This window comes from Bubalus bubalis, chromosome 11 (assembly GCF_019923935.1).
Source record: "Bubalus bubalis isolate 160015118507 breed Murrah chromosome 11, NDDB_SH_1, whole genome shotgun sequence".
Lineage (NCBI taxonomy): Eukaryota > Metazoa > Chordata > Mammalia > Artiodactyla > Bovidae > Bubalus > Bubalus bubalis.
This window is the reverse complement of record NC_059167.1, coordinates 25,583,102-25,596,293: the sequence shown is the minus strand read 5'-3', so window position 1 is coordinate 25,596,293 and position 13,192 is coordinate 25,583,102. Positions and strand designations below refer to the sequence as shown.

The window sequence follows — 13,192 nt, the reverse complement described above, 5'->3', positions numbered from 1 at the left end:
TGGTTCTGAGACCTGGGAATCAAGCTGTCAACTTAGGAAGAAATATTGAAGGTACTTGAGGAAATTCATTTTCTATGCATTCATGTAGGATTGGCAGAATCAGGCTCCTCAGATAACAACTTTTCCTCTCTAGCCTTGGAGGGAGTTGTGTTTACATTCGATTTTGAATGAGAGAATTAAGCTTGGATGCATCTCATTCCTTCTCTGTCTTTCCTCTGTGGCCCTATGGAAGCAGACAGTGTTCCTAAGGTTGCTCTGGTGTACCGAACTTGACACAGAGGTCTTTTAGGGACTGTCTGGAATACCCAGAGGTGACAGAACACTGTCTCAGAGACTATCAGTGGAAGAAATTCTGCACTTTGTTGCTTTCTACTGGATCTATAGAATTTCCATCTTTTTAAAGATGATTTTCAGACATTCAATAGAGATTTCTAGGCAAAGGGCAAAAGTTTAAAAAATGAATTTAAAGTGAGCCAGTTACTGGCTTTACTTATCAAGAAGAGCTTTTCTCTTCTATAACCATGTAATAACTACCTACCTTTTGCTTCAATCCATCAGGATAGTAATAACTACCTACCTTTTGCTTCAATCCATCAGGATAACAGTCTGTAAACTATGTATCTTGATCTGTTACTCTTAAAACGTTATGAAATACCCACAGGGAAATTGATTTCCTGAAGCACTGGGTGGCCTACTTGTGAGTAAGCTAGTTTTTTCCTTATTATTAATATTTACAACAGATTGTTCTTCTCTGTGTGTGCGCGCTCAGTCCTTTCCAACTCTTTTCAGGCTTATAGACTGTAGCCCTCCAAGATCTTCTGTCCATGGAATTTTCCAGGCAGGAATACTGGAGAGGGTTGCAATTTCCTACTCCAGGGGATCTTCCCGACCCAGGGATCAAACCCATGTCTCCTGCATTGGCAGGTGTCTAGAGGTGTGAAAAGCACACCTTAATACTACTTTAACTTTGCTATGAAAATATTCTTAATATGTTAAAAGACAATGATTTCCGGTGTTGGCTTTTGAAAATGAGAATGCTTTTTAACTTTCTCTTTCATGGTTAACTATGCCCAGAGTCTTTATTTTAATTACCACTATGCAGTACTTTAATTCCGCTGTTAGCTTCATTACATTCTCTGCTTTGGTTTCTGAAAATAATTTTAGAGAAATAAAACCAAATTGTTTCCAATACAATGAAGTGTTTTCACCACACTATTAATGAATCTTTTCTTCATTACCACCACAAACCTAGATGTTGCGAATGTTTTTAAATAAGCAAATTAAAAACTATTTTGTCTTGTGATTATAGTAAACAAAGAGCACAATAAAATTTAACTTACCTAACTCAATCCTCTAGTTTTTACTGACCTTTCTTTATTGGAAATAGCTATCTGTCGTTCAATTCCTCCCTATAGAAGTAATGTTATTAGAGAGAAGCTGGAAGGATTCCCAGGGTTTTGATTCTTTAGTGTAAGACTTGAAACTGTAAAACTAACAGAACAAAAAAGAGGGGAAAAGCTCTTTGACATTGGTCTTGGCAGTGATTTTTTTCAGATATGACACCATAAGCCTAAGAAAGAACAACAACAAATCAATAATGAGACTATATAAGACTAAACTTCTGCACATCAGTAGACATACGAGGAGTCTTCAGGTATATGCAAAGGTGCTCAGTATTCCTAATCATTAGGAAAATGCAAGTCAAAACCACGATAAGCCAGATCACCTTATAATTGTTAGAATGGCTATCATCAAGAAAGACAAAAGATAGTAAATGTTATGGAGTATGTGGAGAAAAGAAAACCTTTATACCCATCCCTGTTGGTGGAAATGTAAATTGGTAGAGCCATTATGGAAAACAAGATGTTCCTCAAAAAATTAAAAATAGAACTACCATATGACTCCAGCAATCCCACTTCTGAGTATGTATCTGAAGAAAATAAAATCAGTGTCTCAAAGAGATACTTGTACACACATGTTCACTTCATCATTATTCACAATAGCCAAGATATGGCAACAACCTATGGTTCTGTCAGTGGATGAAGGGATAGAGAAAGTGTGTGTGTGTACAAACAGCAATGGAATGTTATTCAGCCATAGTAAAAAAGAGAAAATCCTGTTATTCACAACAGCATGGATGAACCTGGAGGACACTATGGTAAATGAAGTTTGATACACGAAGACAAATACTACGAATACTCACATATATGAGCAATCTAAAAAACTCAAATTCATGCAAGCAGAGAGTAGGACAGTAGTTACCAAGGTCAGGAAGGTGGGGAAAACGGAGATGTTCATCAGATGGCACAAAGTTTCAGTTACGTGGGATGAACAAGTTCTAAAGAGTTAATGCACAGCATGGTAACTGTAGTTGTTAATAATAACACTGTATTGTGTACTTGAAATTTGCTAAGAGAGTTGATCTTAACTGTTCTCCTCACCAAAAACCAAATTATAACTGTGTGAGATGATGGATATGTTAATTAGTTTAACTTTGGTGATCATTTCAGTTTTTACCTATTTTAAAGCAGCCTATTATACACCTTAAATATATTCAGTTCTTATTTGTCAAGTAGACATTCATAAAGCTGAGAAAACAATGACCAGCGAAGTGCTGTGAGCCCACCCTTTCCACTGCCTCTTTTGTTGGAGGCTTCACAGGGAGGGGACAAATAAGAGCACTGAGCAATGGGTCAAGACCTGAGTTCTGAATTCTGGCTTGCCACCAGTTAGTATATTTTTGTGACAATGGATTTGACATCACCTTTGTCTTGTACGTGCAGTCCTGTTGAACTAACAGTTAGTGAGCACTTACTCTTTGCAAGAGATGCCTGGAGATATTATATCCAGTTTATATTGACTAAATGCTTTTGTTTGTTGTTGATTTAGCCTTTTTCTTCAGTGTTTTGGTCCAGGAAATTACACTGTGACTGGAAAATTTTCCTCTGAAGAGGCTTTTATTTGTATGGAAAATCTAAATAATCTTGGCAAAAGATTTTATCTGTGATTTAAAAGCCATAGAATTGATACTGTTTTGTAATATTACATCAATCTCGATTACTACTAATTTATTAAGTGAAGGAAGTAGAAATCTCTCAATCCTGGCGGTGCCTAAGTTATATAATAATGCTTATGGTTTACTAGTTAATTCAAAATTATTCTCTTTTTTAGCAAAATAGAAATTGAACTGGCTTCCTAATTAAACTGGCTCTTCACATCCCAGAGTGACTATTTTTGTGTTGTAACCCAAGTAAATCAAGTATTTTAGCATTTTGATGGTGCCTTTCGTGAATTAGTAATCATTTAGGCTTAAGAGATGCTGCTTCCTTTAATATATTGTATTAGTTAGAGGAATATTGACTTAAATATGCTTCCCAATGTTTATTTACAGGACAGTGAAAACAAATGCAGATTTCAGTTCTGTTGAGATAGGGTCATTCTTAGAAACTAACAGTGTCAGAAGAAATGCCTCAGGTAGTGTTTAAAAAAAAAAAAAGAGCTGAACAAAAGAAATACAGAAGAACTCTGTTTTATCTCAAGTCCTTATTTCTTATATGTACTATGGTGACAGCTTTACTGCAGAATTATAACTGTAAAATTGTTACATAACATTGTTAGCTTATAAGGGCCCGTGATTGGGCCACCTCATAGCACTAAATACAAATAGAACAGCATTTATCCAGTGTGAAGTAATGTCTCTTGAGATTATGAGGATAAATGAGATAGTATGTTTGAATTAGCTTTGAGTGTATACATGTGTTTTAGTCTCATATTATCTCTGAGATAGAAGGATGGTGAGCAGGGAGCGGTTATGGGGAGAGGTAATTTTTATCTCAATTATACATTACCAAATTGAAGCAAAAATCACAAAATTGAATTCATAACAGAGCTTGAATTAGGGAAAAAACTTGTATCTTAAACCTCTCTGTAGTTCTTCAAGTAGCACATGATATCTTAAGTAATTTTGACAAATTTACCTCCTATTCTAAAACTTAAATAGCATCACCATTGAAAGGAGCAAGAATACATGTATCTGTTGATGAGTCTGACTTTAAGAAGACCTGGTATTACAAAACCCTACATTTTAAATATAATTTATAGAGTTTGTAAAGTAATTTCACTTTGCCCTTCACAATTATTCTTTGCATTATGGACTATCATTGAATAATGGAAAAAGTACATTTACTTAGTATTTCAAAAACACAATAAATTATATGTTAAAGGTTTATTTTAAATGCAGTTTTATTCATAACCCTTTCAGTCCAACTGAAAGTGATTTTTCTGTTCCTTAATTCCTTGTTTACCATGATCTTAAAACATTTAAATTGTCTACTATTGTGGTTATTTATGTGTAGAATTTCTTATTCTATTGGATTGTCATACATATCCCATGTTTCCTTGTATACATTTAGTGCTTAATAAATATTTATTAAATGAACAAAGTTTCACCTATACTTGATCACTCAGTGATAATCAAGGCAAAAGGAGGGAGAAGTAAGACTCTCTCCCAGGGGACTTATGGGGGAACATTTTCATTCTATATTTCCCCATCTCCCACTCACCAACAAGAATTGCTTCTTAGTGAGCCTCTATCTGCTGAAAGTGTACCATATTCCAAGAGTGTGTGTGTGGTGTGTGTGTGTGAGAGAGAGAGAGAGAAATGGAGATAGGGAGGGAATGAGAGAGGGAGAGATGAGTGGAGGGAGCAGCGTAAAACCATAAGGAGGGGAAAAGGCAAAAGAATTACAGTGTAGAACAGAATTATCTGCTGCATTTTGGCATTTCTAGTAGAGAAATATAGAAGAGAGTGCATTAGGCACACAAGAAACAAACAAAAAACAGATTTTATCATCAGAAATAGCTAGCCTGATAGAATGATAACATGATTAAAGTAAAGCTTTTAGTAATGAAGCCCTTCTCTATATTCTTGCTTGCGAATAATACATACACACTTCAAGTGTTTTGCGGACATCAACAGAAAAGTCTAAAATGAGGATCAGTGGTAACTGACAAAGTCTGTTTGGTAAGAAATTTGGAGATTATGTATAATGAATGTATGTATGTATAACAATGGCTCTGTTTCACGTTTCTAGAATTCCATAAATCTCTTTATTTGTTGCTACTTCGTAACAGTGGTGGATAACAAAGACTTAGCTCTGATAATGGGTTTTCTTATATAAGGTTCCTTTCCATTAGAATAAGTCCCTATCCATCTCAGAGTTGTTGCTTTGTTTACCTATTATATATCTGCTTTTTTTTTTTTCTAGATATTTATTCTGATGAGCCTAATCTTGTGTTAGAACAAAAACTTTTTATGTTTCTTGCTATCTCTCTCTTTTTTATGAATATTTTATGAATAAGACCCTTTGAATTTTGCAGACTTTTAAATATCATTTTGGTTAAAAAAAAAAAAATGGGCTATAGCTCTGAGTCTTTTCAGTGTTTTGTCTAACTATTATCATTCCAAACAGCCATTCATTTTCTCTTATCACTCTCTGCCTTAGAGTCTTCCATTGGTTACGCGTATATGTAGACCTTTCTCATTCCAGAACAAAACATAATAGACTTTTTTCCCTTTCTCTGTGTTATCTTTGACATTACAGGAAGATTTAATATATTCTGTCACCAGCTTACTTGGAGACACATTAAGACTCTTGAAATACGCTTCATTTCATAAATTATCCTCTTTTCCTTAGACTTCAGTTCTTGAAACATTGGGTTCTAATTAAACTCTTTTCTCAAGAAATACAGGTATATTTTTTAATGTAGATGTGAGCCTACTTTTCAGAAAAAAAATCTACAGTTTGAAAACTAAATGTCAGATGTTTTAATTATTATATTCCTTTACTCTCTTTTTTCCTTAAAAAAAATTAAAACTAATATGAGATATAATATGGAAAACTGGTTGTGAGGTATATGGGATCTCTGTACTAACTTGGCAATAATTCTGTACATCTCAAAGCAGTTGTAAAAGAAAATGTTTATTGAAAAATATGTGAAGGACATTTTCATTCATATGAATTTCAGAAATATTCAGGGTGTTTTATTTCTTACAAATCATGAAAAATCTAACAAATGTCAATACTCTTTGCACTCTTGAGTTAATAATAAAGCTTTGAATCAGTTTGAGAACATTATTTACTCCCAGATCCTTGAATAATATTGTAAGAAAGTAAATGAATTGGTCTTCCAACATCACACCCCCTCTGTTCCTCTCAAATCTTCCGTGGCTAAAGTGGGAATCTTTATAGCTTGAGGAGTCTGTCCTTGAGTTCAGTCTCGAGCAAAGAGAATCAGCAGCTCTAGAACTTGATTGAGGAAACAGCATTGACCACATCTTGCTGAATTTTGTTTGGGCTTTCTTGAATTCTTAAGGGCTCTAACTCTTTACAAGACTCTTGATGATATAGGTTCTTCTTTGATCTGAAAGGACTAGCGTGCAGTGGCACATCTGAATATGAAAGATAATTCTGAAAGTAATTGTGTGTTGCATTTTCCCTTCTCAGCTTTTTTTTTTTCCAAATCATTTTATAGCCTAATCATCCTAGCTTTTGTTTCTAGGGCTCTACTTGACATGACAAGTATGATGATGACATGACAAGATGATGTCCCTAGAAAATAGTTGTAGATTTGTGGTTTGGCAACTGCTTTATTAAAGGCTGATATAAATTGAGAACTGATTACCTTGCTTATTGCTATGTGGAAGAAAAGATGCTGTTCCTAAAAGTACCCATTCTTTCTCTCCCGGACCTACAGACAGAAGAGCTTGAAATTCTCAGGCTAAGGAGTCCTTGTCAAAACAGATTTTTATTTGAAGAACTAAGCTGCCTAGGGTATTTACAAATAGCCCAAATGAAATATGATGGGGCTGATACCTTAGAAAGGGAAAAAAGAATTTTTCACATTTGCTTAACCCCACTGGACCCCACTGGACCCATTGTTAGATAATACAAATAATATTAAAGTGTTTTAACCACTTGCTAGTCATCTTATATCAAAGTATGTAAATAAGAAAAAATGGATAGCCTGATTAAAAATTTGCATAACATATTCTCAATATATCTGATATAAAGCATGTTCTACATTTTATTTTGAAAATTACTAGTAGCATCAATTTTGTTTTCTTAAAGTCCTATGACTGATATTTTTTAACTGTTGAACTCATATCCTTTTATAGTATTCAGTGGCTTTACTTCCATAATGAAAAAGTCCATTTTTTGGTGACATTTTGAAATCTGGAATAGGTAGAATTATTAGATAAATTATAGTTTTTCCTTTAAGATAATTTGAGTTTCATCTGTGAAGGCAATAAGCTCAGAATGCTGAAGTGCAGCTGGAGTAAATGAACTATTTTGCTCCTTTTATCAAGATTTCAATGTGTGCAACTTTGAGTTCAAAGAGGATCATACTTGCATGTTCCGAGTGATAGAGAAGTGAAAGAGTATTATTATTTTTTTTATGTAACTGCTTAATTTCACATTTGTTGGTGATGTTTCTGAAGTAACTGATATTTTTCACTGTCATCTCCCAAAGTATGCACATAAAATTTTCAGTGAATTCTTTGAAATCTAATCTTAAAAGCTAAATTCCTTGCTTATTAAGATATACTGGACTGGTCCTGGCTTATTATATTGGTTTTTGACATTTGCCACCTATAAAGAGAAGTTAACATTTCCATAGTTAATTGTCGCCTTTGTTTCTCTTCCTTACTGACAGAATCCCAAGGACTGCAGCAAAGCCAAGAAGCTGGTGTGTAACATCAACAAAGGCTGTGGCTACGGCTGTCAACTCCATCATGTGGTCTACTGCTTCATGATTGCATATGGCACCCAGCGAACACTCATCTTGGAATCTCACAATTGGCGCTATGCTACTGGAGGATGGGAAACTGTGTTTAGACCTGTAAGTGAGACCTGCACAGACAGATCTGGTGTCTCCACTGGACACTGGTCAGGTAAGAAGCCTGTGCAACTTGTCATCTCTCTGTGTTGAACTACTGCATAACTAAGTTATCGGATTTCTACTTACAACCTTATGGATCATAGTGTTTTTTCTCTGCATTGTGAATACCATACATTATCCAGATAAAATCTAGAATAGTAATATTTTATTCACAAAGTGTTTCATGATAAATGTCCTATTTTTTGGCCACACCACACAGCATGCAGGAATCTTAGTTCCCCAACCAGGAATTAAACCTGTGCCCTCTGCCATGGAAGCGCAGAGTCCTAATCACTGGACTACCAGGGAATTCCCTCATGATCAGTTTCATCTCTAATGTTCATTTTTATCTGGATCTAGCAAAATCACTAAGTTTTTTCAAGGAACATAATTTATTCTTTCAATGATGATGATGTACCTTCTCTTTTTGGGGTGGTTTCACATTATTGTACTCATTTGATCCTTGTAATTATAACATAGATTGCTGGTTCTCAGACTTCAGCATGCATGAGAATTATCTGGAAAGCTTATTAAAATACTATTTTCTATTCAGTAAGCCTGAGACAGGGCCTGAAATTTGTATTTCTGACAAAGTTTCCAGGTTCAGGGACCATACTATGAGAACCACCTAGACAGTGAAGGTACCTTTATCTCCATTCTATAGTTGAGGATAATGAAGCCTAATTTGTTTATGTGATTTTAATTTTATTCAGGAAACATTTAATGAGGAACAATGTGTTTAAGGTACAATGCTAGACATGAGAAGAGATGCAAAGATGAGCAAGAAATTTCTCTCCAAGGACTTGGTGATAGAAGGGATAGAGTATAGATAGAGTTTCTTACCACTAGTCTTTTATTTTTTCTACAGTGATGATCTTTAAATAAGGTCCAAAGTTGGGCTGCCTTTGTTTGTTAAAATCTTTGCTGTATCTTTTTGTAATCTTGGGCAAGTAAACTTAACCTAGGCCTTCATTTCCTCATCTGTAAAATGAAGAGTAACAATTTACTTACCTCTTTGAGTTGTTGATAGGATTAAGTGCACTAATATGTATAATGCACTTAGCACAGTACCTGACATATAAGCTCAAGTAATTGTTAGATGTCTTTAATAGCCTATATTCACTGAGGGCCAATACTGTGACATATACGGAACTAAGTGATTAGGTGAAATGCGTAGTAAGTCACTGTGCTATCTCTGCACTCACATCTTATGAGAAGTCCAGTAGTTTTCAAAATGCTGAGGCATTTCAGTTAATGTAATTTCTTATGGAGCTGAGCACCTTTTTTTCACACATTAAAACACTAGATGTGAAATAAGGAGCTATGTCATTGGCAAAGTGAGTAACTTTAGTTCCTTTGTTTCTTTTTGCCTCCTTTGGGGAATACAGGTAATACTTCACAGAAATGTCAAGAAAGTTAATAGGGTAATTTCTTCTATAAAATGCTTTAAGTTGCTGTATAAAATGTCCTTTATGGATTTAAAGTATCATCTTGTGATATGAATTTTGTCTTCTTTAGGAGCCTTATTCTGTATATCAGCATTTGTTTTTTCTTTGTAGCTCACTTCAAATTTTAAAGTGAACCTCTTAATCTAAAACTTAGCCGAGCTTTAGTTTTGAGGTTTCCTCTTCCATTGATCCGGCCTCTCAAGTCATCAGTGGTAAAGAATCTGCCTGCCAGTGCAGGAGACACAGGAGACATTCAATCCCTTGGAGGAGAAGATGGCAACACACTCCAGTATTCTTGCCTGGAAAATCCCATGACAGAGGAGCCTGGCAGGCTTCAGTCCATGGAGTCACAAAGAGTCGGACATGACTGAGCGACTGAACACACACGCACTTCCATTGATCTGGTCTGTGGTTTATAGCTGGTACAAACAGATTAGGTGTCAAGGTTAGGGAGATACAGAAAAAGCAACTCTTAACAGTCTCACTGTGGCTAACTTTTCATTTTGTGTACTTAGTTCAGTTTCAAGCTTCTTTGATTGTGGAAGCATATAACCTGCAAAGAATAAGTTTCAGTATTTCAAAGGAGAGATAACTTTATGAGTAGTAGTCAGTTAATAAAAAAAAAGTGAAAAGTTAGCCTCACTAGACTTACCAATTTGGTATATAGGTTGGCTATGCCAATATGCTACAAGTAGTTATTTGGTTTGTTTGATTGTAATCCTTCCTTATATATTTTGTAGTATGTAGTGGCAACTATTGGAGAAGGAATGGCACCCCACTCCAGTACTCTTGCCTGGAAAATCCCATGGATGGAGGAGCCTGGTAGGCTGCAGTCCATGGGGTCACGAAGAGTTGGACACTTGCTGAGCGACTTCACTTTCACTTTTCACTTTCATGAACTGGAGAAGGAAATGGCAACCCACTTCAGTGTTCTTGCTAGGAGAATCCCAGGGATGGCGGAGCCTGGTGGGCTGCCGTCTGTGGGGTCACACAGAGTCAGACACAACTGAAGCGACTTAGCAGCAGCAGCAGCAGCGGCAACTATAGAACATGAAGGCTAAAAATATAAAATATGGAGAAGGGAATGGCAACCCACTCCAGTATTATTGCCTGGAGAATTCCGTGGACAGAGGAGCCTGGTGGGCTACAGTCCATGGGGTCGCAAAGAATTGGACATGACTGAGTGATTGAGACTTTCCCTTTACTTTGAACAATACCTGTTATAGTAGACATGATATTATTGGAAAAGAGTCAATTGTATTTTTATGCATCTAAAAAACAGCAGTTAGAAAATGTAATTACTTTTGCACACAAAATATAATATTCTCAGGAATAATAATTAACAAAAACTAAGGATGACTGTTACACTGGAAATTATAAAGTGCTACAGACAGCCAATAAATACAACCAAAATAAATGGAAAAAAATATATATATATAAAATAGACAACTAATGAGAACTTACTGTATAGCATATGGAAATCTACTTAATGCTCTCTGGTGATGTAAATGGGAAGGAAATCCAAAAAAGGGGGTTATATATCCACATATGGCTGATTCACTGTGCTGTACAGAAGAAAATAACATTGTAAAGCAACTGTATGCCAATAAAATATTTTTATGAAAAGGTTTGAATTTGAAACATTCAGAATTTCTTCATGTTACAGTTAAACAGGTTTTCAAAATCATCCTTACTTTTTTTATGTGGACTCTTACTTAAGACCTGGTAGATACTAAGTGGCTTATCCACAATCACACAACTTATAAATGACAGAACTCTGGTTAATACATTCACTCTACCTACCTCCAGTCTAAGTCCTTCCTAGCACGCTATCGTCAAATGCCTTACCTAGCAGAATAATGATTAGAAGCGTAAAACAGTCTTTAATGTCTGGGAACTAGATAATATGATGAATTTAGTAACTCAATCCTCTTTTCTCCCTCTATCCTGTAACTTTTCCTGAATCTTTCATATAATTTTAGGTACTGAAGAGTTACCAGTGGTATTTTCTTCTTAGTCATTTGCTGTCCCTGATTAAAGAAATCATTTTATCATGGTATCATAGAATTATAATTTTAATTAAATATATCTTTGCTTTTTCACTGCAGATACTGTATAAAATCATACATCTTTCTTCATGCTAATGAATTAACCTACGCCTCTTGGACACCTTTAATTAAACTAGTAGTTATTTTCAGTGTTCTTTCAGAATTCATTATAAGTAAAATAACTTAGATGCTAATCTTATATCCAAAGGAAGAGACTTATTTTAGAATTTGGAATACTTTAATTTTTATGAAGGTATGATTGCCATCACTTCTATGTCTGTTTATATACACTCTCTATATATGTACCTTTTGAAGAAACCTATTTCTAGAATTGGAGAAATCAGAATGAATTTTAATAAGCTCTTTGACATTAATCCATCAGTTAACCATAAGTCAACTAAATCTGTTATTGTTCTGACTTGTACAAAGATTTTTAGGATACTATGACACAACTGCCATGAAATTATTTCTGTTTATACTCACTTGACACGAAGTGCCTGCAGGTGGAATTTAGTGATTTCTGTGCAAATATGTCACCAGTATAGGAATTAGTATGCACATTTGATCATTTGAAGAGCCAAATCATAGCCTGTTGTAAGTTCAATTCTTTGTTTTTCTCCTTCATTTTTTTATATTTGTGTATGAAACCGTACCATTTCTGTCCTATATTGAGCCCATCTTTGCATGAAATGTTCGTTTGGTATCTCTGATTTTCTTGAAGAGATCTCTAGTCCTTCCCATTCTGTTGTTCTCCTCTTATTTCTTTGCATTGATAGCTGAAGAAGGCTTTCTTCTCTCTTCTTGCTATTCTTTGGAACTCTGCATTCAGATGTTTATATCTTTCCTTTTCTCCTTTGCTTTTCGCTTCTCTTCTTTTCACAGCTATTTGTAGGGCCTCCCCAGACAGCAATTTTGCTTTTTTGCATTTCTTTTCCATGGGGATGGTCTTGATCCCTGTCTCCTGTACAATGTCATGAACCTCATTCCATAGTTCATCAGGCACTCTATCTATCAGATCTAGGCCCTTAAATCTATTTCTCACTTCCACTGTATAATCATAAGGGATTTGATTTAGGTCATACCTGAATGGTCCAGCGGTTTTCCCTACTTTCTTCAATTTCAGTCTGAATTTGGCAATAAGGAGTTCATGGTCTGAGCCACAGTCAGCTCCTGGTCTTGTTTTTGCTAACTATATAGAGCTTCTCCATCTTTGGCTGCAAAGAATATAATCAATCTGATTTCAGTGTTGACCATCTGGTGATGTCCATGAATAGAGTCTTCTCTTGTGTTGTTGGAAGAGGGTGTTTGTTATGACCAGTGCATTTTCTTGGCAAAACTCTATTAGTCTTTGCCCTGCTTCATTCTGTATTCCAAGGCCAAATTTGCCTGTTACTCCAGGTGTTTCTTGACTTGCTACTTTTGCATTCCAGTCCCCTATAATGAAAAGGACATCTTTTTGGGGTATTAGTTCTAAAAGGTCTTGTAGGTCTTCATAGAACCGTTCAACTTCAGTTTCTTCAGTGTTACTGGTTGGGGCATAGACTTGGATTACTGTGATATTGAATGGTTTGCCTTGGAAATGAACAGAGATCATTCTGTCGTTTTTGAGATTGCATCCAAGTACTGCATTTCGGACTCTTTTGTTGACCATGATGGCCACTCCATTTCTTCTGAGGGATTCCTGCCCGCAGTAGTAGATATAATGGTCATCTGAGTTAAATTCACCCATTCCAGTCCATTTCAGTTTGCTGATTC

General features: G+C 35.4%; 1 protein-coding gene across 7 annotated transcripts in view; it reads left to right on the top strand.

Annotated features, from left to right (window-relative positions):
* The window catches only part of FUT8 (fucosyltransferase 8), a 330,583-nt gene that overhangs the window by 254,930 nt on the left and 62,461 nt on the right, over nucleotides 1–13,192 (top strand). For all 7 annotated transcript variants that reach the window (XM_006072122.4, XM_006072125.4, XM_044924842.2 and 4 more), the window contains one exon: nucleotides 7,717–7,954. In XM_006072122.4, coding sequence (XP_006072184.2) covers nucleotides 7,717–7,954 — 238 coding nt within the window. The remainder of the gene's footprint in view (nucleotides 1–7,716; nucleotides 7,955–13,192) is intronic.